The sequence below is a fragment of the Mesoplodon densirostris genome, chromosome 20, assembly GCF_025265405.1.
Source record: "Mesoplodon densirostris isolate mMesDen1 chromosome 20, mMesDen1 primary haplotype, whole genome shotgun sequence".
NCBI classification, from domain to species: domain Eukaryota; kingdom Metazoa; phylum Chordata; class Mammalia; order Artiodactyla; family Ziphiidae; genus Mesoplodon; species Mesoplodon densirostris.
This window is the reverse complement of record NC_082680.1, coordinates 20,356,260-20,383,058: the sequence shown is the minus strand read 5'-3', so window position 1 is coordinate 20,383,058 and position 26,799 is coordinate 20,356,260. Positions and strand designations below refer to the sequence as shown.

Genomic DNA, 26,799 nt, shown 5'->3' with positions numbered 1-26,799 from the left:
AAAGTTAGAAATTAAATTTCCTAATCAACTGGCTTCATGTAAGCAATACGACTATTGCCCATTCACTCTCTATCAAGAACATACATTTTCTCAGTGGTCAGGGTTGGAAATTCAGGATTACAATAACTATAAGGTATTGCATGGGAAAAATGGATTTATTTCCATTGTAAGTTGTCCAGGACAGGCCAATGTACAACACTGCACGCTTTTTGTTTCTAGTCTAGATCGAATTTTAAGCATAAAAATTTAGTGCTTTACATGATTACTAATATGTTTAAAAGAAAAATTTGCATGAAGATGATGCTGAAATGGCTGGCTAGCTTCTTTTCTCCTCTGGCCTCCTTAAGGATTGCTCACAGTATGGAAATTGTTTGAAATACTTTTCAGCTTGTTTAAAATTTATCATGCCTCAACCCAAACACAGTGGACATCTGAGAGAAAGCACTTTGTAACTTCTAAGTGGAGAGAGATAATATTTATGATAAAAGTCTAGGTTGATCAAGGGAAAGAGTACAGAATAATTGAATTAAATGAAAATTCATGCCTCAGGAAAGAGCCATTTTTTATTATAAAACTAGAAAGCAAGAGAAGCTGAGAAAAACTTCACTTTAGACTCTATTTTCAGCTTCTAAAAATTTATTTTATATTTTTGTCAGCATATACCTGAAGTGGTAGTTAAATTCTCAAAGATGTGTTGTTGTTTTTTTCCTGCACACAAAGTGGATGAATGTCTGAAATAGGAGGATAAAACATTTCCTTTCATCGTTCAAAAAAACCTTAATATTAGGTTTGTGTTACATTTCGATGTTGGCCAATTCTTTCTGATTACTTTTAAATTATAGCTTTTCCATGATAATATGCAAGTCAGCATCTTCCCCGTGGGGCAGCAACTTTGCATTGGTAACAGGACATACCACTATTAACACTCTAAATTACAGCTCCTTGGCCTTGTCGAGACACACACATTATTCCAGTTAAAGTGAAATGCAAGAATGTTTTAAGTCTCCTCCTGCTGGAACATTCCATGAACCTATGAAAAGCAAATTCTCCATCTCTCATCCCTTATCTGTCCGTAGGATGCTGCGTATAGCAGACTAGGCGACTGAGCAACATCTTGCTTGTTGGGTAAATGAACACATGACAGGACATTCAACATCATGTGACCATCTTACAGCAAAATGAAGACCAAATGCAAGGGAGTTTATTGAGGGATGGATTGAAAATTAAAGTCCCATCTACGCAATGGCAAATACACACTCTAAGAAATTCCTCTGCACCGAGAATTCAGCTGTTTGTTTCTTAATGGAGGCTCTAGTCGGCTGCGTTGGCTCCAACTCCATTTCCCTGTGCCTTTGAGGGGTGAGGGTGTGAGAAAATGGTCCACAGGCCTCAAAGGTGATATTAACCCCAGAGGCGGAGCCTGCTTCTGGTTTCCTTTGCACTCATGGGCACAGAGCACCATCCACTGACTTACTAACCTCCCTGCAATACGGACCACTTAGTTCCTGTGTGATTTGTCCTCTATCCCAAGTCTCAGTAGAGACTGGACTTACTGCAGGTAGCCAAATATCGCATCTCAGATTGTGCTTGATTATTGCAGATATTGAAACTTAATTTAGATGCATATGCATGTATTCTTTATTAATTTTGTATATTTATAAAATATTTTTGTTAAGTGAACTTATTTTATCCTTAGATTTCCTGCTATAGGTTGGGGCTTTATATATTTCATAATTCTCTTAAGAAAAAGTTTTAAGTCATTCAGAAGTTCATAAATGGATTCTGTAGTATACATAGACGTTTAATCTAAATAATATTTAAATTATAATGTCAGAAACGAAGGCTGTTACCCAGCACACTGAACGTGAGCACTAGTCTTTCCCACTCAGAGTCGGTCGTGTTAACAGCACTGTGCGCTGCATCGTGGTTGAATGCTGTCCTCTGAGCTTGTCATCCATCAGAGAATTCCCATTACTCATAGAACCTATGGACTCATGTTATTAAAGAATTGCTTGATTTATACTCAAGTAAAATGAAAATGGAAGCTTTACCTTTTATCAGCTATTTATAAAGCACATTTCTCATCTGTTACATTCTGACTGAATCAACTTTGGGTACCTCTTTGAAGCACTCTAAAGAAAATTTCCAAAGGCCAGTATGTGAGTGGAATACAAAACATCACAATTGCAATTTAATTTTTAGCAAAAAATGAATTATCCTCTTGCTTTTACTTTTCATGTTTTTAGGCAGTTATGCTTTTAAATAACTTTGTGACAGTCATCCTTAGTTATAAAAAAATTAATGGCATTCCCTACATGATTCTTACATATCTATGAGGGTATGAAAGTTAGTGGGAACCACTCTCTCTTCTCATCATTAATTTATATTCGAACCATTTTGTTGATGCTTTAGTCATCAAGCAAATTTCTGTAATTCATTTCACTTTTCTGCTAACTAGTCAGACACTAGCTGGGGAGCAAATGAACATGGCTAGCATTTTTTTCAGAACCCATTAGTATATTGAAACCTAGATTATGTATTTATTTATTTAAGATAAAGTGAGCCCAGAAATTACTTAGCTAAAATCTAAGTTTGAAAACAGAAAGCTGTTTTGCCAAAGCTAAAGTCTGGCATATGAAGTACTGTCCATCCTCTTTTGATTTTCATATCACCATGAAATATTCTGCAAAAAAAAGACCTTAGCATTTAAAAGTGTCTGTTTACAAAATGGCCTTTTGGAAGTATTTGCTTATTTCACTTATTCCCTAAGATTTAAGTCTGTGTATTTAAAAATAAAATTGTATTTCCCAAGAACAGTTAAAGTAAGCACAGAGAGATCCCTCTCTCTCATTCTCACAAATGCAAAGTCTTTTCATCCTTCAAAGCTCAGCTCAGGCACCCCTTGGTGAAGCCTTCCCTGACCTCATCTGGATGGGGTCCCTACCCTAGCTTTTAAAGCTCTAGCTCCACAGATCTTAATACTTTCTACCTTGGATTAGGTTGAGCCAGGATGTTTCTGTACTCGTGGTTCAAAACCTAATATTACATTAGGTTCTAATAGTAATAGCTGTTAAAGTTAGTTGAACTGATTATTTTGTTGTTTGTTATTTTGGTTACATTGCCCCTACTAATGTGTAAGCTCCTTCAGGTAAGGATGCATATATGATTCTTATTCAAATTCTACACCATCATGACAAAGTGCATGGGGGGAACAGAAGGTACTTAATATTTATTTAGTTAATGAATGCATATTCCAGACTCTATTCTATAATGATGATTAGGTAGCAAAGATGTACATGTGGGTTGACTTACTTTCTAAATTATCTCTCAAATGTTGTCAGTCTTTTTCCACAATTATTCCCAGACAGTTCAGCTTATTCTTAGATCTGTAACTAGAGCAATTAATAAAAGAAACAAACAAACAGAAAACAACAACTCCTACTACTAATAGCTGAAGTCACATGGTGTTTACTATGTGTCAGGCACTGTTCTAACTACTTTGTACATATGAACTTATTTAATCTTCCCAAGAACAAAATGAAGCATCCCATTATTCAGGTGAAAAAACCAAGGCACAGAGACAGTAAGTAACCTATGTGATTACAAAGCTGTGAGTGAGGGAAGCAGTTTGCTTTTAGAGTCCGTTGGCTTAATTACTTTGTTCTATGTATAGCACCACAGTGTAGAAGCTGTGGAGATTTACCATGGGCTGTGAAGCGTTGGAGGAATCTCCAACTAAAGTAGCTACTATACCCTGGTTGACTATATATACTGTGACTATAGATTCCACTAGCACTTAACCTATTCCCAGATCTAATTCTGCAATTCTTCGGTTATTTATCTGTCAAATCTTCACCTCAAATTTTGGTTAAGTAATGGATTGTTCTAGTGGTTGTGTTATGTAGCGCTGAACGATATTTTCCATCTCATTTAATAACCCTAACGACCTTGTGATATAGGGGCTGTTGTCTCCATTTTTCAGGGACCTATAAAGTACCCACAAATTAAATAACACCCCTCAATTTAGATGATGCTCCTCCTCATCACAGCTTAATTTCTTAGTGAGAAAATCAAGCTCAGACCAAAGCTATTCACTTCCTAGACTAAATAATGATGCTATTTCAACTTAAAAAAAAAAAAAAACCTCTGGGTGAGCTTTCAATGTATATGAAAAGCAGTATATCCTTTTGAAGTTTTACTGGCTCAAAAAATAGAGCCCAAAATGGAAGAGGTTCATTAATCACTAGTTTTATTCCTATGCCAATGTAGAAATAGAACTGAAAAAAGAATAAAAGTGGACTTTCCTATTTGCTTGTATTTCCTTTGAAAATTGTGAGGCTATCTCTAAAGTACCACTATAATTTTCTTGACAGAAAACTATTTGTGGAATAGAGATCTTGTTGGCAGCAGGGATAAGTACTTTATTTCTAAGAACACGAGCCAGAAAATGAACAGATTCCACTGGCACCATTGTGCTTAGTGCCCAGATAACAGAGGCAGGGCTCTGTGTTGTAGGTTTTGCTAGTTATCCCCACTTTTGTGGATACTGGCATTTCTTCGAGGGAGGCAGCCAAAACCTATGCTAGTTTTGTTGGTACTAAAAGAGTAATTAGTTGGTCCTGGTTTATAGCAACAGAAATCCATCAGGAAGAAACTAAATCAGTTTCACTATTACCATAGCTTCTAATGTGCAATTGGCTCTGAAATACCCATTAATTATTTAAAATAACATCATACAAGTTATTAATTCTTGCTCCAACAAAAGCTGATGCTGGGTTAATGTGAACTTATTAATGATCTTGTTACTAACAATGTAAATTTGCAGTTTTGGTCCAAGTCACTGCTTGGATCAGAGGCCCATCACACATCATAACTACTTTTTTTTCAAAAATATCTGGAACAAGAAACACTTCAAATATAATTGTTCTCATTCACAGTATATTTTTCTGCCTTAAAGGCATCTAGCATCAAATGTCCCTACTTTATGTGGTTTTCACAACAGAAATTAAAAATAAATTTACTATTGTCTGGTACTCCCTGAACAAGAGTCCCTCTCTCTCCCTTATTCATGTGTCTTTTAATTTCTTACTCTGTTATTCCTGTCATCTCTCTTCTACTCCCAATGTCCTCACAATGACATTAACCAGAAAAACTAGAGATCTTTTAAACCAGTGGCCTCCCAACATTTTTGATTATGTACTTTTCAGGGAGGATGTGTATGCTATTTATTTATAAATTATAACATATACGTTCATTTAATATATCATATGTCTTATAAAATATATACAAAGTGAAAGGATAAATTACAAATAAATGTGAACGGATATTCTAATATTTTCCTCCTTACACTCACCCTTACCCGCTCCTTTCAGGAGACAACTGAGTAGTTTCTAAATAACGTTTACCACTCAGATGGCTATATAACTATTTAGTGACAATTAATTGTTTTGTGGCAAAGGGTAATAATCATCTCAAATTTGAAGGTTGCCTCAGAGACCCAGATTTTACATCATTCTTCCCTCCCTCTTGTCCCCTCATGCCCTATTTTAGCATGGAAATAGCAGGGAGAACAGAGAGGAGATTATGGATAACTGATCACTGATTTTGGTTGTATGACTTCATTTCTTCTGTATCCTTATGACTTGGGTTCTTGACTCCTGATATTGTCTTCTGAAAGTAAATCCTTTACCATGACATGGCTATTCATTCATTTAAACACTTATGAACAGGGTTCTAAGCTCTGAGATGGATGCTATAGACACAAAATTAAATTGCTACAGACATAAAACTCTCCCCAGATGAGCTGACATTTTCATTAGCAATGGTGGGATCAGATGCATTTGCAGTAAACATTCTAATAGGAATAAGTCCTCTGGGGGTGAAGAGAATCAAGCAACTAACTTGGCTGAGGAAACTGGGGAAAGTCCCTCCAAGGTGAAGACATTTGAGGATCCTGAAATATGAGCTTATCCGGTCTTCACCTTCAGCCTGGTGGAGACACAACCCACGAGGGCTGGCTCTAGTCGGCAGAGTTCCTCCTGTGAAACGGCAGGAAATATTATTTGTCTCCACCTGCTCTATAACTGTGGAAGTCAAAATCATGTTACTTGTCTCCTTGTTAAACCTGTGCTGGTGATAACCACAACTGCATCATGTTGAGATAGAGTCTGATTATAGCCTCCTACAAATCCACTTTTTTTTTTTTTTTTTTTTTTTGCGGTACACGGGCCTCTCACTGTTGTGGCCTCTCCCGTTGAGGAGCACAGGCTCTGGACGCGCAGGCTCAGTGGCCATGGCTCACGGGCCCAGCCACTCCGCGGCATGTGGGATCTTCCCAGACCGGGGCACGAACCCATATCCCCTGCATCGGCAGGCAGACTCCCAACCACTGCGCCACCACGGAAGCCCTACAAATCCACTTTTTGTCAAGGAATTGTATCATTGCTTTTCCTTGCAATTGACCGGTGCTTCCCTTGGTACCCTACTTTAGCCCATCCTTCTCTCTCTCTGTCCCTCTGTGTGTGTCTCTCTCTCTCTCTTCCTGTTTTCCTTCTTCTCCCCGGCCCTACTCCTCCTGTGCCCTCACTCTCCTTCTCTCTCACTAATGCTTCCTGCCTCAGTGCTGGCCTTATGTGTTAGTGAAACAAAAGCCTTATTTGGGGACTTGAGCAGTGTTTCAGGGATTATGTGCTTCACAATGTAAGGAACTCTACCATCTGGCTCATGGTGGTATGACACGTCCACAGAACAGGACCTGGGATATTGAAGATGCTCAATATTAATTACTGATTAATTTTACCAGACAGTGTATCTAGCGTTATCCTGTATCATATAATTAAATGTTTTTGCATTTCTGGTTGGATTTAGGGGAATTATGTTTGCTATGAGGCAAAATATTTGAGCCCCAAATACCTGCAGATATATTTTTGGCTTTCTAGTTGTTTATGAGCCAAAAACCCAGTTTAAATAGCATGAAAAAAATCTGATGGTTTTCTGTGGCTTAACACACAAAATGAGCTACTCAAAAAGGTACCAGCTTTACCTGGGACACAAATCCAGTTAAAAATATGGCTGAGAAGACCTGATGTTATCCATCTACACATTGTCTTTCCACCTGGTAACAACTTTTCTCTGCCAGCCCTAATGTTAGAACTAGGGGAAAAGGTTTAAAAACAATACAATCTGCTCAATAAGCCTGTGTCTTTAAAACCAGTGTGACCTTCATGTAAAATCATACTGTCATTATGAATCTATCTGCGGAGCTGTGTATACTTTACTCTGTTTCCCATCCCTTCCCTCTTTGTCAACTGATACTAGGCTTATTAACAAACTCTAATTCTTCCACTAGTCCTTGCTTTCATTCAGTGTTGGGGCCACAGTTTACCCATCTTTTAGGTTTTTATTTCTTAGACAATTTTTCCCTTCCCTTTAATATTTTTCTAGCTGACCTCCTATCTTGGTCCATTCCATCTTCTGCATAATTTACTATGTTCTTTATGTCACCCATTGGTCAATGTTATCTTTCTCATGCTACAAAGCTCCCATATAGGCATTCAGGAGATAGAAAGGATCAGGAAGGTTATAGCAAGAAATGAGAAAGTCTTTTCAGGTATAGGTGTGCTTTTATCAAATACGTACATATTTTAAAGATAGGGTAAGGAGATAATATTTGATTTTTTTCAGTCATTGCTAATCAATGTATTACATTTGTCCACAGATAAAGTACAGTACATACAGTATAATATTTTGGTCCTGAGCAATTTTTCCATAAGAAAGAGTATGGCATTTGATCCACATCACTTCCACACATAAAATAGTTTCCTAACATGGAAAGGTATTCTGCAGTGTGAAGTTAAAGCGTCAAGTATTTATACAGATACCACAGAACACATACACAGCCTGTTTATTTCATTCACAACCTGCCATGATATACTGGAATATATTTATGTTAGGTGTTGTTCCTCAACATACTCATCTTATGAGTTATCCTTAGAGAAATATTTTCTCTTTCTTCTTTGATAATAGAATCTTCAACAGACACCTTGCCCGGGATGCAGACTCCATTTCTCAGCCCTTATTGCTAGGTGTCGCCATACAACTAAGTTCTAGCACATGAAATATGAGGGGAAAAAAAAGAAGTGTACTCTTTCTGGGTCTTGCCTTTACCCAGGGGTGTGGCCATTCCTGCACCCTTTCCTCTTCTTACTGATTTGAATACGGATAAAGGCTCAAGATGGCAGAGCAGTTGGATAAGAGGGTCGAAGGTATTGAAAACATAAGGCCTACATATTGTTCCAGAACTACCTATACCCAATTATATATGTGTGAGAGAAAGATGTTAGTCAAGGCACTTTTTTTTTTTTTTTTTTTTTTTTTTGCGGTACGCGGGCCTCTCACTGTTGTGGCCTCTCCCGTTGCGGAGCACAGGCTCCGGACGCGCAGGCTCAGCGGCCGTGGCTCACGGGCCCAGCCGCTCCGCGGCATGTGGGATCTTCCCGGACCGGGGCACGAACCCATGTCCCCTGCATCGGCAGGCGGACTCTCAACCACTGCGCCACCAGGGAAGCCCTTAAGCCACTTTTATACTGGTTTTCTGTGACAGCAGTCAAATCTATAGCATAAATGATACAGTTTCGTTGGCTGCTGGACTGTGAGGTTTTGGTCAAATGTGGAATTAGGTGTCTTTTCAAAGTTCACATCATTTTTATACTATCTTTTGTGTTTATTTTGCTTGGTAATATGGAATATGCTTTATGAAATCCAATAAAAATATTTTATATATTTATACAACTATTATGGCTATTCAGAAGTTTGGGAACTATTTAAATAGTCTCTAGGGAAGACTGAATTTTGGACTCTCTTTAATTAGTAAACCACCATCAAGAACAAATACACTAGTTCTTTAAAAAAAAGTCTAACCTCAAGTCTTTCCCTACATATTTTCCATCTTCACATCTCATTTGGTTTGAAGAGACCACTTCTTAGACTGTCTCCCTCCTCCACATTTCTTTGGAATTTGTCTCTGAGAATTGCTCTTAACCAGTTCCCTTACCCCAAAGACCCACCCACGCCCTATAAGCACTGGTCATATACCACACGATCTTCCTGGCTCATTTACTGATGTCTGCTCATGATTTATTTGGTTTCCCTTTGATTTCAGTGGCTCCAATTTAATGATATATTTCATCATATTTAAGGAAATTATTAGCTTAAAGGTCAATATTTACACATACTACAAACGCAGTCATCTCCAATTGACACTCCTAATAAGTATGTGTGGCTATCCTTAATGGCCAGAAATATCATTGGAAAACAAGAAAAAATACGTCATGCTGAGCAACAAATGCCTGCCAATATTTATAGGTTTGAAGGAATGATAATTTGTATCTAAAGTATAATGATATCTCTAGAGTAGTAGTTCAGTGCATTCTGAGCATTACCCTTATAAACTCTGTTTTTGCTTTCTTTTTTTTTTCAAGTTTTAGAACCTGATTTTATCCTGAATCCCTCCCACAAAAAATTCATGTTCATAAATTCTGTGAAGGATTTGGTTCACTCATATCAGATAATGAGCTGATTAAAGTACCGTAACTAAAATTTTATTAGCTTATATTCTATTTCACCTTTTCTAAGCTCTTAATCTCAAAGCTGTCACAGTGGTTGACAAATAGTTTAAAAGATACAGACAACTAAGCCAACTCTTTTCAGAATCAGTCCCCTAACACTTTAGACATGAAAATGGGGTCCATGTGTCTCTCCAAAAGGTTTATCTGTTTTAAACTAGTTGTACTGGCATTAGAATTGGAGTAGTTGATTGAAACTTTTGTTGATATTTTGAAAAACTTCATATTTGTTTTCATTTCATAAGAGTAATAATAATCATAATAACTATATAGATAAAGGGTTGTTTTGTGCCATGCAGAAAATGCTTCAAATAGTTTATATATCGAATATTATTTTGTTTTTGTACTTCTGTTCATTGTATGCATTTCACCCAGAATACTATCACCTTTTATAAAAATTATATAGGCTAAAAATTGAAAATCCCCTGCTTCTATCCTTTTACTTCCATTCTCTCAAAGTAATTGCTGTCAACAATTTTGTGCCTATTTATCTAGAATTTTGCATATTCTTATTTAGTCATCTAGAGAGGTTTATAACCCATCTATATTTCTATCTGTATCTGTATCCACACATTTCATCATGTAAGGTTGGGATGTGCTACAAATATTGGTCTGCCACTGTCTTTTTCTACATATACTATATCATGAGCACCATTCAGTTAGAGCACATGGATCTCACTCCATCTTTTTCATGGCTGCGTAGCATTCCAAACTATAGATTAACCAATCATTATACATCCTTTATTGATGGAAATTTGTATTGTATCTTTTTTTGTCAGTAACACATAATACAATGATGAACATCTCTGTACATATATTTTTATGAATTTATTTTGTTTTTTCTTTTGGTAAAGTTAGTGGTTAGTGCACAACTTGAAGGTATTTCGACACTCATTCAACATCAGGTAGAACAAAAATTCCTACACACTTTGCTTCTAGAGGCTTCTCCCACAATCATACTTCCCCAGAGTAAATTCCAAACCTGAAACTTTGCACTTAATCTGTTTATTACAAAGCATCCCAAATGAGTTGTAGAGTCAAAACAAATACTCCACCAGACAATACCACAACACTTTAGAATGATGAAATGCTTAAAATAGAATATTTAAGTTAGAACTTGTAAATGAGATATAATTATGGCTCTTGTAATGCAACTATGCTATAGTGACATGTCCAAGAGCAAATTCTTTCCAGCATTCTTAGTATTGATATAAATGTCCAAGTGGTGAGCATATGTTTCTGGAATGTTTAATGTTTCTGTCGGCAGTTGGGCAGGGTCTGTCTTATTTTAGGGAAGCTATGTCATAGGTCAGTTAATACTTTCTTACGTCATTACTACATTCCCTCCAACAGATTTGATACACTATATAGACATTTCTGAAAAAGCGACCTGAGCAGTCCAATCATAACAACATTATGCAGCATTAACTTTTTAAAACAATTTATGTAAGGAAGGAAGAGTTCGCCAGAAGCACAGAAAGCTCCGTTGGCATGTAGTTTGAGCACATTGATCTTTGCTGTAAAGTCCTTGACTTCACTTTAACTTATGACATGTTACTGATCTAGTTTGTTAGCAAAACTACAGTTTATGGAAACCAGATTTCTTCACCAAAAGAGAGTTGAAGATTTTTTTTTCTCATTGTAGATAGCCCCAGTTGAACAGAACTAAGAACCTTAGTTTTGTCTTAGGAGAATAGGAATTATGGATTAGTATTATATCAAGAGAAGGGCAAGGATGTTACACCAAAGTGTCCAATCTGCAGGGTTTTTTTGATGCCAATGGGCATGTTGGATTTACAGAAGAAATTGTACTTGTATTTACATCAGGATTATAGAGTATTACAACATGGGAAGAATGCTGGGGAAATCCTAAATGTATGACAAACTTTGGTCAAGAGTTCTCTAACTAAACCACGATCCATGTGGTTCCTTCCAATCCTTGTGTCTCTCACTTGGAAACTTCTTGGGGGATCATGGCATCTACAGGATTAGTCAAAGGTGCCTCAGCATAAAAATTTACTTCAGTTATTCATCATTTTTGGTCAAGAGTTTTAAAAAAAGTTCATGTAGCTATAGATAGCAAATGTGCCAGGGTATCATTTAAAATAGGATTAGCATATTTTGGGGGAGGGGGTACTGTTGCCTTGGTATATGCAAAGGGCTCATTTAAAATATGTGATTTATACAACTTTTATTATAATAAAATATACTTTTTAAAGGGAAAAAGAAGCAAGCTGAAATAAACAATTTTAATTAAAAATTACCATGACATTCTTTCTAAAAATTAGAGATCACTCTTTAGATAGGCTTTGAACTATCTGGTGGCTATTTAATTTCAGCCAAAGAAAGTGAAACCAGTTCTGTCTTCAACACAATTCCAAAATAGAATGTTCATGAACCATTATAAATATTATTAGTGAAATGGATAGGTTATCCTGTTTTAATTTTTACATATTTTGATGATTTCCCCCAAGAAGATGCTCTTTGAGGCATACAGCTACACTAGTGGGCAAAAGAAATGTCCACATATCTTTTTAACTCTAGCAAAATGATAAGTGACAGAAACAAGGATATTTACAAAATTCCAAAAGCCAGATGATAGGTGCATGCGTCTTACCTTTCTTTTACGAAGTCTGACTTGGTTATCTGTGGGTTCATGGGTGGCCAGAGTCTCCTTTATGTGTAAACACTGCATGCCATCTCCTGAGTTGACCTTTGGAAGACTTCTGTTTTGATGTTCTGAGAAACCACTCTTCTCCAGGCCATTTTCAGCTGACATTCCACTAGGGCAGGAAGGAGGCTGCAGAAGGCAGCTTCCAGAATCTGTTTTGAATAATGGCAGTCCTCTGTCCGCACAAGGAATAGCCAAGAACTCATCTTGTACTGCACTGCAGGTGTTTCTTTCATGTTCATCTTTAGGGAAGTCGGGTTTCCTTCGATGCTGAGCAATTACAGCAGAATTAAGCAATTGCTTTTCTGGCACAATATCTTTCACATTCAAAGAATCACATGCATTCATTTTGGGTGCATCTTTTACTTCACTTAGGCTTATATCCTTACAAAGCTCCAGGCTTTTACTCACCATGTCAACAACTTTTCTGTCCCCCTTTTCCTCTACCAGCACTAAATCAGCTCCACCAGCCATTCCCCAGGAGTCATAAGAACCTTGGTTACTTTCCATGATGGGCGGCGTCTTTCCTAAGGAGCCTGCTCCTTTGATGCTATGTTGGTCTGACGTTTTAGGCCCTTGAGTAGTTAAAATCTGTTTATCATCTGTAAGATATAGATCAGAATCAGTATCCTCATCAGAAACATGCACTAGTGTTTCCGTGCTGGCCTCCAGAGAAAGAAACTGATCTTCACCTTCATGGCTGTCATCTTCATCCACCTCCTTTGAAATGTGACCCATTGGCCTCCCAGGAATATCTCTCAGCTCTGAGCCATGACAGCAGTCTGGTAGTGAAACACACCTTTCTTTGCGGTCCACATTTAGAGTTGCATCTTTTTCCATACTTGCCTGCAAGCTGTCAGCTACTAGTCCATGATGACATGCTGTGTTACAATCATCAGAATTAAAAGGCTGTCCCATCCATTGGGTCACATGTTCTTCCCAGCTTCTCTTTCTGATAGCTACAGACATGTCATCGTAGTTTAACAACAGATAGAGGGATACATTCCATATGAGACTAAAGGAGATGAAACGATGAAAGATTACTTCAAATTCACTGATTGAAGAAGAGAGTAAGTTTTGTCATTGCACCACCTATTAAAAAATTAAAGAAATATACATAGTTCAGGATATAGTTCTAAAGTCAAAATATATCTTGGAAAAGAGAGCACTTAAGCTGTGCTATGAACGATTAAGAGATTGTATAAAGCTTCTATTTAATAGCCTTAATAAGGTTATTTCTTTAAGAAGCAGCCTAATAGTAGAAGACAATTTCACATTCAATATTTCTGGTCGAAAATCATTAACAATACTTTTAAATGCAGCTGGATTGATTGATCTATTAACGAATAAAGATATACATATTGAATATTTAAAATTCCGTTAGGAAAATATTTGGATTGCTATACTAATAAAATTCACTGGAAGAAACCAGTTGCTCTAGCTTAGATGCTTTCCTGATTTACTTTTGTGGACACAAATCGTTACAGAAATCTATTGGCTGTTTGGTTTGAATTGCACTGAAGGCCACCAGGGAACTGTTCATGCAAAACTTGAGCTATAGGGACAGCATGTGTAATGTATTAGTGTGTGAAAGAGCTAATACAGATCCCAAACTACCAGAATGCATTTACTCCAGGGAGTGACTAAGAAACATGGAGTAATCCAGTTTAGCTCATATTAACACATAATTCATGCATAAGAAAGCATAACACACACCACTTAAAATGCCTTAGGATAAATACATTTACATGCATCTCATTGCTGCTACGACCCGCTAGCAAGCTAGTACTGTTGAAGCTTAGAGAAATTAAATAACTTGCCCAAGGTCATACATCTAGGAGGTAAGCCTGGATTCAAAGTAGGCCCCGGTTCTAAGACCCAGGCTTAGAGAGCCAACAAACTTCATCCATGCCACCTCTTCCCTCCACACATCTTTAGTAGATATAAAATCTAAACTCTTCAGACAGGAATTCGGGTGACCCAAAAAGAAGACATGAGCATGATAAGACAACTGAAATAATTCTTCAGAAATTTCAGTCTCATTCTCTTTGGCTTCTAAGGAGTTTAGTTTGTATACTTTTGTTAGCATTTGGCCATAAAATTTTAAGTAAACAAGAAAACCAGACATAAGATAAGGTCAGAATATAAACACATTCCAGGTATCCATCCTTTTTGCCTTAAATTATTCAAAGCCTTAGTTAAAGGCAACAAATTATACCAATGTAAACTCAACCTTATAAAAATGACTAATCCAAATGTTGTCCCATAATGAAACCTAATGACTGGACTGTAAAAGAAAAATCTTATTCAAGAGCAGACACTTCCAGTTTTTACACCACACAAGAACTGTCAGCACATAACATGGATTGGCTTATTGATTTCAATCATAAACAAGATTAACTGAAGTGCTGGTTTTGGGTCACTTCAGTCTATTGAAAAGGACTCTGACTCCCCACCAAAAATCGCAAGCTATTCTGACTAAGCACATGCCAGAGAGGTAATATTCCCATCTTGTAAAGACCAGGAATGTACTAGAATTTTGGTATCCCAGACTGACCAAATATCATTCTGGATACTATTCCGTTTCTTTAAGGGTCTGTGAGTATCTTTGAAAATGGTCAGCATTCACATTTTCCATGTTGGCATTCATAAGAAAATATAAAGTCCCTGAATTCCATGCATAAGTCATTATAGTGTGGGAGGCTACGGAAAGTGGAAAAAGCGCATAGATGCAGGCCAGAAAATTTCTGCTTTCATGGGCAAAGTTGGGTTGTAATAGGGCGGTTCTGTTTTAGATGCTTTCTTTTCTTTATTTTTATCCAGTGTAGAAAGAGCAGGCTAACTTAAGAAATGCCAAGTGGTATTAGTGTCATTCCTAAGCCACATTTACATTTAAGTTGAGACAATTCTGATTTTCTTTCTCTGATGAAGAAGGAGAAAGAGTTTTATTAACCCCTTGGGGAACAGATTACATAAAAGTTTTGCCTTTAAGTCCTTACCATAATATGAATTAGCTTACTGCACTCAACCTTGGCAAGTAGGTAAGTATTTTTATAACATCAAAGGAAGACAGTTCAACAAGTTCTGAGACAATCTAGCTGCAAAGAGAGATTATAAATTAGATAGATTTGACACAACATTAACTCCTTCTGTCCTAATTTCTAATCTACGTTCTTTGGACATTTCCAAATCATTCCTGTGAATTTATAGTGTCTTTATTTTGAAGACATAAAATTTCCTAGCTCTCATTATGACCATCATCACTACAGTTTGAATGTTCATTCCATATCCTGTGGTCTGACAGATTGCTTTAAAAACTTTATCTCAACAAGCTTTCTTATTCTTACTTCCTATTTTAATTCTGATTCGTAAGATTTATAGTTTAAACCTGCCTTCAGGATCTAAAGGCTGAACACCATATTAATTAAAATATATTGTCCATCACATTGGAGTATATCGGCCCCATTTTCTAAGTAATCTGAATTGACTAGAATCTGTCCTGTAAGATTTAGAAGTCTTTGTAAAAGACCTCACTTTCCCTTTGAGCCTTCTCACCAAGCTGCCTTGTTCAAAATTATATTTCTAATTACCGACTACTTATTTTGCAAACTTCTACTACTTTTTCTTGTAATCACTTTTATGCAGTTTCACTCAGAATGAGCTCAGCTGCTGAGGATTTGGATGAGGGATCTGGAAAAGTGTAAGTCATTCCAGGGTGTTGATTTTATGAAGTGAATTTCCATGGGGATTTTTCACTTCTTAAATGCATGTGTTCAAACACCACTGTATTAATATTACAAGAAACTCTATGTACCTCTAATTATGTAATGATTCTGGAAAATATTTGTGAAATGCCCACATTTGCTTTTTGTGATATTAGTGCATAGGCTGTTTAGACACAGAGTGATTTAAAATTTATTGTTTGGGTTAATTTCATAACACCACTCTTTAACATAAGCATACAGTGGCATGCAGTGTATATTTTAAAATTAATCAAAATTGAATGTTACTGTACTAAAAAACAATTGAAGCTATTCTAGTTTGAGAATCCCTGACCTATGTCTGACATCAAATGATCATGCTCTCTTTTGCACTTGCTCCTGAAATAAACACACACCTTGTATTTTGACCTGGCAAGTGTCCCTAGGAAAGAAGAGCCTGATGGGAATCACTACTGCCGATACTATAGCCTGGGAAAACATGGTGCAAATGAAGTACTTGTGGCTGAAATCAAGTGGGCAGTACCTTAGAACTGAGAGCAACATTGCCTGATCATAATCATTTATTCAACAAGTGTTTATTGAGTGCCGAATGGGCTGCAGACAGTCCACTAAACACTGGGAATATAAGCCTAAATATATATTATCTTGTTTTATCCTTTCAGAAAACAGATGACATATATAGGTATATGTATACATACACATATACAAATAAATACACACACACACACACACATGCACATGACTGACTCCTGGGTTGGTTTTAAACACCTTCACACAGCTGCTGCATATTTAATAGAAGGCATAATAGTACTGCCAGTTTCTCTGTATTTTCCTACTTTCTCCTTAGATGGCTGGAGTTACTTCTGGTTTCCCATCAGGTCTTTCTTCTTAATTACCCATCCCATGTTAAATTTCTACTACTACTCTCTTCTCCTACTACTCTTCTCCTACTCTTCTCTCTTCTCCCACTACTATTTTAATGCATATCTATATGTAATAGCTACCACATAGCGTGTACTCAGTCACTGGGAGAAAGAAGAGAAGACATGAGGGGAATAATCTCCTTTTAATTACAGGTAGGTTAAATTCTCTAACATGCACTCTTGCAAGAATAGAGAATGCATCTGAACCAAGAAAGGAGCATTTCTACAATGGCCCACATTGTTGCTAATATAAGGGTCAAGTTGGTGAGGTGGAGAGAGATGGGGAATCTGGACATCCTAGAGGGATGTAACATCTTAATGTATCTGGGCCTACACTCAGGGAGTCACCTTTGCATGTAATAAGTGCCACCCAAACACTTATTGAATTAGACGATTACAGCAGAATCAACATATAAACGGACATGGCCACAGCTTTTATTGTAGTTCTTCAAATGTTTGCTCACTGATGGCAAAGCAAATCTTCCTGACAGTGAGCATTTACGGAGGTCAAAATGAAAGTCATTTTCTTGATGGAGCTGTCAAAGAACAAATTATCTAGCAAACTAAATTGTGGAACATTTGGGCACCTTCCACTGCCCCCAACTCAATGATAACATGAGAGGAATGCTTTTCAACGCAAAACTGTCAAATATTCAAGAGGCTTAGGATCAGCGAGAACACCTAGGACAGATATGATTATTCTTAATCCCTTTATGTAAATGAATGAACAAATAGCAAAAAAAAAAAAGATAACATTCAAAGAAAGCATTTCTAAGAGTCTAATCAGGGTAGCCAACTTTTAGTAAAAGACAATTAGTGCTTTTTCTTTAAAATATTCATGCTAACTAATTGAAATTAGACAGGACTAGAATTAGGCTTAGGAGAGAGAAACCTTTAATAACGATGCAAAAACCTATCTCTGTATGACTACAGGCAGATTTCCTTTCTTTAGTGGCAATCTTTGTCTTACTCCTTCACAAAATCATTATCCATCTACCTTTACATACTTTGTCAAATGCTGGAATTTACTCATTATGCCTCATTAGCTGTCTGTGGAAAAAACAAACTCCTGTTAAAATTCTTTACTGGTAAATTACTTAACGAAGCTTAAAATATTATATATGAAAAAGCTTCCATGTCTTTAGGTTGTCTGGAAATCATCAAAAGTCTTAGTAAATTACAGAATAAACCATCTATAATGAGCTAAGTCAGTGGATTATGTAGTACATCACTTTTTCTGAGAGACACATCCAAGCTTCCATCATTTTTGGTCTTTAGAAGAAGAATGAAGAAATAGGTACCCAATTAAAATATTTTTTTAAATGTTTACCAATTTTTATGTATATATTAGTTTTACTGAGCTTGGTAAGTTTTTTCTCCTTCTTAGCTCTCAAATATGTTCCAGGAATCAAGTAAATTTGAAATTAACTCTGTCAATCCACTAGAATTCTGTCAGCTCATCAGAAAAGAACAGGCTGTTACAAAGTTGCAAGTTAATATTTCTGAAGTGCCCTATTTTTACCTCCGGCTTCCTACTATTTAATGTAGCCTCAGTAGTTTCTAATTCCCTTGCAGGGAGGAGCACAGATACTGGCAGTGTTTGACTTATCACCACTTTGCCGCTCAGGTCAGCCAGGTTTGCAGATTCTCAGAACGTTTTTTGAAATAACCACGTGTAATTTGAGTAAATCTTTAAAAATGTCATATTTGTCTGATACCACTAAGACTTCCCTGGGGATAATTGGTTTCTAAGAGATCCCAGAATTAACACAGTCTTGGGGGGCAATATTGCATCATGGATGCAGTAAGTTATAGACACCTGTATTTCCTTCGGGATTCCATGTTTTATTTTTTTAGAAAGTACACAGTCTTCTCAATAACAGTGTTCCATCTGGTACAGAACCCTTTGAGCACCTAGAACTACATTGTATTTTAGCTATTTCTGCAAATAAATTCATTAATGAATAATTAATCATTTGGTTTTTTGACTTCATCTCTCTTTTCTGCAGAGTCCCTTATAACCAAAGAAAAGTATTGCCTTTGCTCCTAACTTATTTCACTTGGAATTTTTCATGCAACAGGAAATAGAGTTAAATTTGATATCAAAAGTTTGGTTGTCTTTTTTTTTAATGGCAAAGCAATATGATTGAAATGTGGTTTTGCCTTATTATAAAAAAGATACTTGTGTTCCACAACGGACATGAATTATAATGCTTTATCATCAGCATGGTGAGATGTGGCTTTGCTTTAAGTGGCCACTTTCTATTTTTAACTTTACTATCATTTCTAAGAACACTCTAAGGGTAGACACAGTAATCACCAAATATAAACAAGAGGGCTACAGCAACACAGGTGCTCGGACAGCTAGGTGACAACAGAATACTGAGATTTCAGTCATTTGGTCAGTACAACTTTCACTGAAATCAGGAACATGAAATCACTGAGAACTTAGCTACTTCGGTTAGGTTGGTATCCTATCAGGGATTGATGCCTCTGATATTAACTTTTGTCTTCTGTATTTAATATCTATAATTCTTATCTTATTTTGTCATCTTCCTATGTACATTTGAGCTTGTTTTTACTACCAAGTGTCCCATATACCCAAGTAATAGTAGGTGCATTAGAAACTTTTGATGATCATGATAATAGTAATAGTAAAAGAGCTTCCATGTATTAAGCATTTACTGTGGATCAGGCCCTGTATTTGGTGTTGCACTTACACTATCTCCTTTAGTAATAATACTCACAAATACTCTATGAAGTAGGTACTATCATTGTCCTGATTTTACAGGGAGAAATTTTGGCAGGACTAAGCAACGAGCTCAATCCCTAACACCTATTGATGGGCAGTGATTATTACCTCTATTTTTTGTGAAGGCAAGATGTCTGTTAAAGAAACTTTTTTTTTTTTCTGGTGATTTGCATTAGTTACTTAGGTTTTGTCTTCCCCAGTTTTCTCACTTCTATAATGGGAATAATGAAAATTGTTGAGAGAGAATAATATTGAACTATAATAATAATGAGCTGATAATATATGTAAAACACTTAATCCATGGCATATTGCAAGAACTCACTAGATACTAAATGATGATGACGATAATGATGATGATGATGATAAAGATGGTGATGGCAATGATTCCTTTAGTTTTTGACGGATCTTAGCTGCAGAAACCATGGCTGAGTAGGAGCTGGAACTATCCCTTGCATGCCCATGTTATTTCAATATAGATGAGTGATTTGACCACAAGGTGAAATGCCATGATTCTTTCTTTCTTGATTCATTTGACCTCTGCTTTTTAAAACAAAATTTTGTTTGTTATACTGTATGCGACCCAATTTGTACATACAAAGTCTCATCTAATGCTCAAAATGATCCGGTGATATAAATATTTGCATTATCTTCCAGACTTTACCAATAAAAAGCAGAAGCTCAAAGTAGGATGGGGCATGCTTGAAATCATAGAGCAAGGATTTCAAATGGCAAAGATGCAAATCCGAGCCAGTTTTCTGTCTCTTCCCACGAGCTTTCCAGGACACCACCCCCATTTAAATTGTGGAAAATTCACTACTACTCTGCTCTCACTGGCCTCGTGTAACTGAACTTTGAACTATTTTTGGAAACCCATGCTTTCTGCTGGCTCTTAATGAACTTGTAATGTCATCTTATGAGAGTGCTATTAACCTCTGGCCTCAGGCTCTGATGACTTTTGCCAACCTCTTATTTTCCTTCCTCTTTAAAAATTATTATTCTATCACTACAGGATGTCTGGAAAATTTAAAAACAGTCTCACAACACCAACTCTTCAATGATGGTTTCCCTTTCCTTTCTTTCTTCTTTCCCTCCTATTTATTCCACAAACATTTATTAACAAACATGTATTGACAATACCTGACATGCTAGGTATTTTGCCAACTGCTGGGAATAAAAAGAAACACTGGCTGAATTTCTAAACTTGCTTTCTGATCTTCCTACTTCCTTTGGATCTCATTTCTATTAAAGGACTGATTTCCTCTGGATTATCTGAATTATATTGCTAAACCATTTTGTTATGTCAGTCTAATAGGAAAACCTTTTCACACATACAAGCAGCTACAACTGCTTTTTTCAGTCCTCTATCTTAATTCATGAGCAAGTTTACACACATGCTGTTTACATTGCCTTTCAGCTTTTTTTTACATCGGAATTCCTATTTAATCTTTTCAAGTTCACTTATATACTCTATAATCCACTGAATCAAAATCAATAATCTCTTTTAAACTAGTTCTCAAGATCCACACTTCACCTTTATTCTGTTTACCTTCTTCAAAAACTAGGCGCATCTATTTCTCAAAACTCTATGAGCTGACCAGCAGTTTAATGCCAAAGTAGAAGTAGTATGCTCTATTTCTATATCCACCCCAAAGTCAATCTGGATTTGGGCTTCTCTGTAAACCTGTTTGATTTGTGCAACTAAGGGGCTTATCATTCACCTGGGAGAAGAAGGTATAATACTTATGCTATTTCCTTCAAATCTGGAGGAATTTTCCCTCATCCTCTTCAAATTCTCATGTATAATTCTTAACGTTTATTCAGATAATAAAATTCTCTGATCCAGATCTAAATCATCTCTCATCTGGAACTTTGTTGTACTATAATGATTTCTACAGAGAGAATTCTCATTGTAAGATGATATTGACACCAATTCATTCATTCTCCAAGAGGAAACAAATGAAGTAAAAACAAAAGACACATCTTAAATGTCCCAGTTTAGACTTGTTTTAATCCTATAACACTTATCCTCTATAAGTAAGATTAAACCATGCCTAAAGTATTTGTAGTGAGGTGTATGGTATGAGCAGGTTTGGATAGGGCCAGAAAAATTCTCTTTTTTATTATAACGTCCTCAAGAAAAAAATAAATAAAACGGTGTACTAGGCCCTCTAGTAATCATGCCATCAGTTATATAGGCTATTGCTTTACTGCATTTATTCCTCATTCCAATCATGTAGAGTGTGGAGACACTGGAAGTGTTGAATAGCCTATTTTTAAGTGGTAATAACATCAGGAAATCCAATCTGGTTCAGAAAAATGGGGGAAAAAAGCATCATGACTCACATTTTCTCTAAAGAAATGGGATGTACTAGAAATGACACATAGTAGCTTTATTAGAAAGGCTCTTGCCATGGAAAGTGCAATGTTTCAGTGTGCACAGCAACATATACTGTCATATATGAAGAATGTACAGATGAAGCAGCCAACTCCTCCATTTGACACTGCACTGGTCAGCCATTTATTTATATACTATAACAAATTCTGCATTCTACAACTAAAGGACTTTGTAGAAGCCTCAGAGGAGATATATGAACCAATTAAAGGACTGTAAATAAGCTGTAGAAGGGAAGATGAAAGGAAGTGGGTTTATTTGGCCTAGAAATGTACACTTATGTTTTCACACGTCCATTTAGGCTTTTCACATTTTCACTGAGGTAGAAACCCACAGAACTGGAAACAGGCTGCAGCAGTAGAGATTTAGGTTAGATAAATAAAAGGATGTCCGGGTACGTGAGATTCTTAAACCGATTCCAGTGGGGGGCAGTAAAATCTTTTCCGAATGCCACTGGTTAAGTTGATTTATAAGGATACCATTTGGAGGCAAGGATATGAATCAGACAACCTCCTTTCTAGCTCTATGTTTTTAAGAAACATCAGTTTAAAATTAATATAATTATTAGCATATGGATTGATTTTCTTGGCATAAACATGAAATGTAACAAAACAGTTACAAACAAGTTACTCCTTTAAAATGTTTGTTGAAGGCATAAGTAAACTTTTGCATTTGAGGAAATTTCATTACTTAGTAAGTTTGATTCTTTTTTTAAACCATTAATTTTTTTTTCTACACTGTAATACTGGTGGCAGCTATAAGCCTTTTTTTTAAATAAGCATTACAATTTTCTGTTTAAGGTAGCCTTCTACTGGATACAAATATATTCATACTTTATTATGAGCAGTTATTATTTGAGAACAAGATGATGTCATATTAAGTTACCTGAATTATGATACAGGGTACTATGGTTGCACTGTCATATCTCTTCTACTAACTAGCAGTGTGACCTTGGACAGGTCATTTTTGAATGTCATGCTTCAGCTCCCTTTTTGGCACCTTTAAGACAGTGTTAGGAGAGGTGACCTCTTATATTCTTTCCTTCCTTAAAATTCTATTGAGGAATTTTATTAAATCATAATTTAGACAAGTCAATATTTTATTTTTAACATACTTATAAAACAGATTCCTTTTATCACTTTTAGAAGTCTTAACAAATTGTTAGTGAGTAATTAAAAGTTGTCAATATAACTTATTCTAGCATAAAATTTAAGCATAATTAGCTAATACAGCAAATGGCCACCTTATACTATATAAAAGTTTATGATAAAAACACTTGATTTCTTATGATCCAACTGTCAGATAGCTTTCATATTTCATTTGGGATATTTTTTGTTCATCTAATAGATTTGGAAATATGCATGGATATTTGTTCCCTTCACATATCATTCCATATGATTTCTATAAAATAATGATTTTCATCCTAAATATTCAGAAATATAGCAGTATGTTATGCATTAAAACTCTCTGTTATGTCAGTCATTACTAAATTTCTTTTCTCATATATTGCACATGTAAACATAACTTAAATACACTATAGCCCAGTGGAAATGTAATTTTATGATTACATGAATTATGAATACAGAACAGCTTTTCATATGATTGTAGTGATTTCCAGCTGCCTTAAAATAGTAACAATGAATGTCATTGTCATTGAGATTTACTTTATTCAAAAATATTCACACACAATATGATCTGAGCAGTGAATAGTGAATTCAAGAAAGTTAATATAAATTAAATCCAATTCTGATCTTTAAATTTTTAAAAATCAGATTAAATACTGTTTAGGATAGAAATATTTGTAAAATTTCATGTGTTTACTCTTTTTAAAAATAAACCATTTAAGCTGTGCATTAGCAGTTTGACCTGTGGTTGAAACTGGGTGGGGAAATATTGAGGAATCCAATCTTCATATTTTAAATGAGACACAAAATTTTCTTTGGAGATGCATTATTAAGAAAAGTCACTCTATAGCGGGATCTACTTTTCCTGTTGGCAAAAGACAGGGAAAGAAAAAAAATCATTTACACCTCACAATGTGTGAGAATATGTATCTGTTTCATATAAGCCATATAATAGGAAAACTGGTCTGTCTTCTGGCTCCAGTCATAAATAAGTTAAGGATTAAAAAGGGATGAAAATAAGATCTTAGTTTACGGAGAAAAGTCTCCATGGAGCCTATTTTAGAATTGACATTTTGCTAAAACAATTTGACTCACAGTTTTTTACTTACTAAACTTTTTCCACTTCTGATTTCGTGGCTCAGGTCTAAAACCTAGGAAATCACCACCCCGTGCAAGATGCTAACATTTCTCTCAATCTTTCTGCCTCTTCAAAGATTGCCTCAAAGCGTAAAGATAGATAGTCCACAGCGTCTTACCTAGACGAGGAGGAGCTGAAACGCCGAGGCAAGACATGCTTCAACACTCAGCCTAGGAAAGGAGTCCGTCCCCGTTAGTTTCTCCAAAATATAAGTTCACATTTCGTGGTTGAGATCATGGCTCTATTCTAAGCAGTTCTGCGCAGTGTGTGATTCTAACAAAAACAGCCTCCGCAGCTGGAGGGAGCCTTAGCTGAAGCCGGAGTCTGTCAAGGCGTTCCTAGTGACTTCTGTCTAGTAAATTCAGACTGATGTTTTGCAAAAGGGGCCTCCACAACCAGGCCCAGATTGCCTGGGAAGCATTTCCTGCCTCTGAGTGGTGTGCATGTGAGAAAGACTGAACCGAGGGGAGGGGAGGGGGGCAGAGCAGAGGCCCGCCCAGGCGATTTAGGAGTTCTGATTTTACACAGAACTTAAGTGAGTTTGTCAAAACCCTTGAGGTGATTAGCTGGAGAGTCATAAAGCCGTACAGCTTTTTCTATCCCGCGCTGCTTATGAAAAAAAAGAAAGAAAACATCGTTCTCTCCTTCCTCTACAACTTTTCCACTGTATTCAATGTATACACACAATGTAATCAAAATACCTTTGCAGTGCTCCTTTCAAAAGATCTTTTAAGGGAGCAAGATGCAGTTAGTTTTAATACCGTAATTCTTCTAAATTTGAAAACCTTTTTAACGCTCCTTCATTTAAAATGCTGCAACCTGATATACCGTACCTGAGAAGATCTGTAAGTAAAATCCTAGGAATCCAGCGAATAGAACGTTTTCTCCCAGATCTCTCCGACCCCAAGAATCCTTCCTGGAATTAAAGTAGTTTGTGTCATGGCATAGGCAGCATTGCCTCTGGTCAGAATCTTCCAGTTACACACATCTAGTGCTGGAAAAGCAGAAGACAGACTCCATCTTGATCCTATTACAATCTTGCTGACATTAACCACTTGCAACTGCTTCCATCCAGCAGGACAGAGTGCCCGAATCACTCCAAAGCAGCTCACAATATCTGCATCCTTCCTCCAACACAAATGTTGTGAACTATCGTCTGTTTATCTTTTCTGCTTTCTTGTGCCTCCACTGGATGACTTCCTCCTAGCTGCTCAGGGCTGGGAACTTGGACTACCATTTGGTTTTGATTAAAACCAGACAGCCAACTCTGGAGAATTTAGGGAATAAGCTAATGGAAACTGCAAGTATGGCTTTAATTAGTACATCAATTAATAATAGATGTTCACTCGTCTTATAATAAGATGACACAAATATAAACGCAGAGCAAGCTCAAGTCGTTTCAGGAAAGAAGTTGCACCAATTCTCCTTCCTTTATGACCCAGAATTCTCTTTAGGGAAAGTGGAAGGAAAGAAGAGAGATGTGGCTTTGGGACATCCAGGTTGCGGAGAGGCCAGTGGAGCAGCCTGGTTGTTTATACCAGAGAAACAGGAAACAGCATCTCTGAGTTTAACTATCTTGCTTGGTTGAAACTGCTCAGTGATGTCTCCCTTTACAATCAATGGATTCTCTTGCTGTTTATGACTTAGGCATTTCTTTCAGTGATTAGTGACCAGATTAATCTGATTATTGGGTCTACATGGGGCTTGCAAATATCCAGAGATTTCCAATAATGGGAGGCACAAGAACAATTCCAATTTCAATATGATAAATGAGTAACATATAAAGAGGTACAAGAAATAGTAAACCTATTAGCCCTAAGATCTATGCTGTACATCTCTGAAATTGTAATCAGTTTTCATTATTCATGTTTATTCTCAGTTGGCTCTAATTTTTATAAAGGCTGACAGACACCTAGATATTGCAATGATCATCTTTTGAGTACTTCCTGAGAATACTGAGTAGGTGATAGCTCAGAGAAGTACTATGTTACAGACATTTCTTTTCTTATTGGAGAAGAAAATCTCTCGAAATTAGTGCAAAGCATGGACTACTAGAAATATTAAACTTAATATTTAATATGTGGTTTATATGTTAAATTTGGTTAAATGGCAAGAAAGACATATTACACATTGATTTTTCAGATGAGAAGCATTCAAATAAAAACATGGAGGCAGAAACAATTTTTAGAAGTTTATGTCAAAAAACGGTACTGATTAAAAAATGAGCATTTAGATTCCTTTAAGTTAACCTTTAACCACATGGCAAGAAGGAAGTCCATAATTTCATAAATTCTTTAAAGAGTTATTTATGTTCATACTCAGAATAATTCCACTGAAACTACTGCTCATTTAATCTTCCCAACTATCGTTGTGTGTATTCTTATTTTTATTTTATGGATACAGTATTAGAAATGTATGGAAGTAATTTTCTCACAATCAAATGATGGAGTAGCC

General features: G+C 36.3%; 1 protein-coding gene across 13 annotated transcripts in view; it reads right to left on the bottom strand.

The window, feature by feature from the left end:
- Positions 1 to 25,520, bottom strand: part of DLC1 (DLC1 Rho GTPase activating protein) — a 407,252-nt gene extending 381,732 nt beyond the window's left edge. For 11 of the 13 annotated variants that reach the window (XR_009530776.1, XM_060085708.1, XM_060085715.1 and 8 more), the window contains exons 1-2: positions 24,464 to 24,779; positions 12,241 to 13,386 (exon numbers count right to left, since the gene is read on the bottom strand). Coding sequence is in view for 12 of the 13 variants with exons in the window: in XM_060085708.1 (XP_059941691.1) it covers positions 12,241 to 13,263 (1,023 nt within the window). In the remaining variant the exon portion in view is untranslated. Of the gene's footprint in view, positions 1 to 12,240; positions 13,387 to 24,463; positions 24,780 to 25,178 lie in introns of those variants that run through there. The other 2 variants (XM_060085711.1, XM_060085710.1) reach the window with 2 other exon arrangements.
- Between the last annotated feature and the right edge of the window lie 1,279 nt (positions 25,521 to 26,799).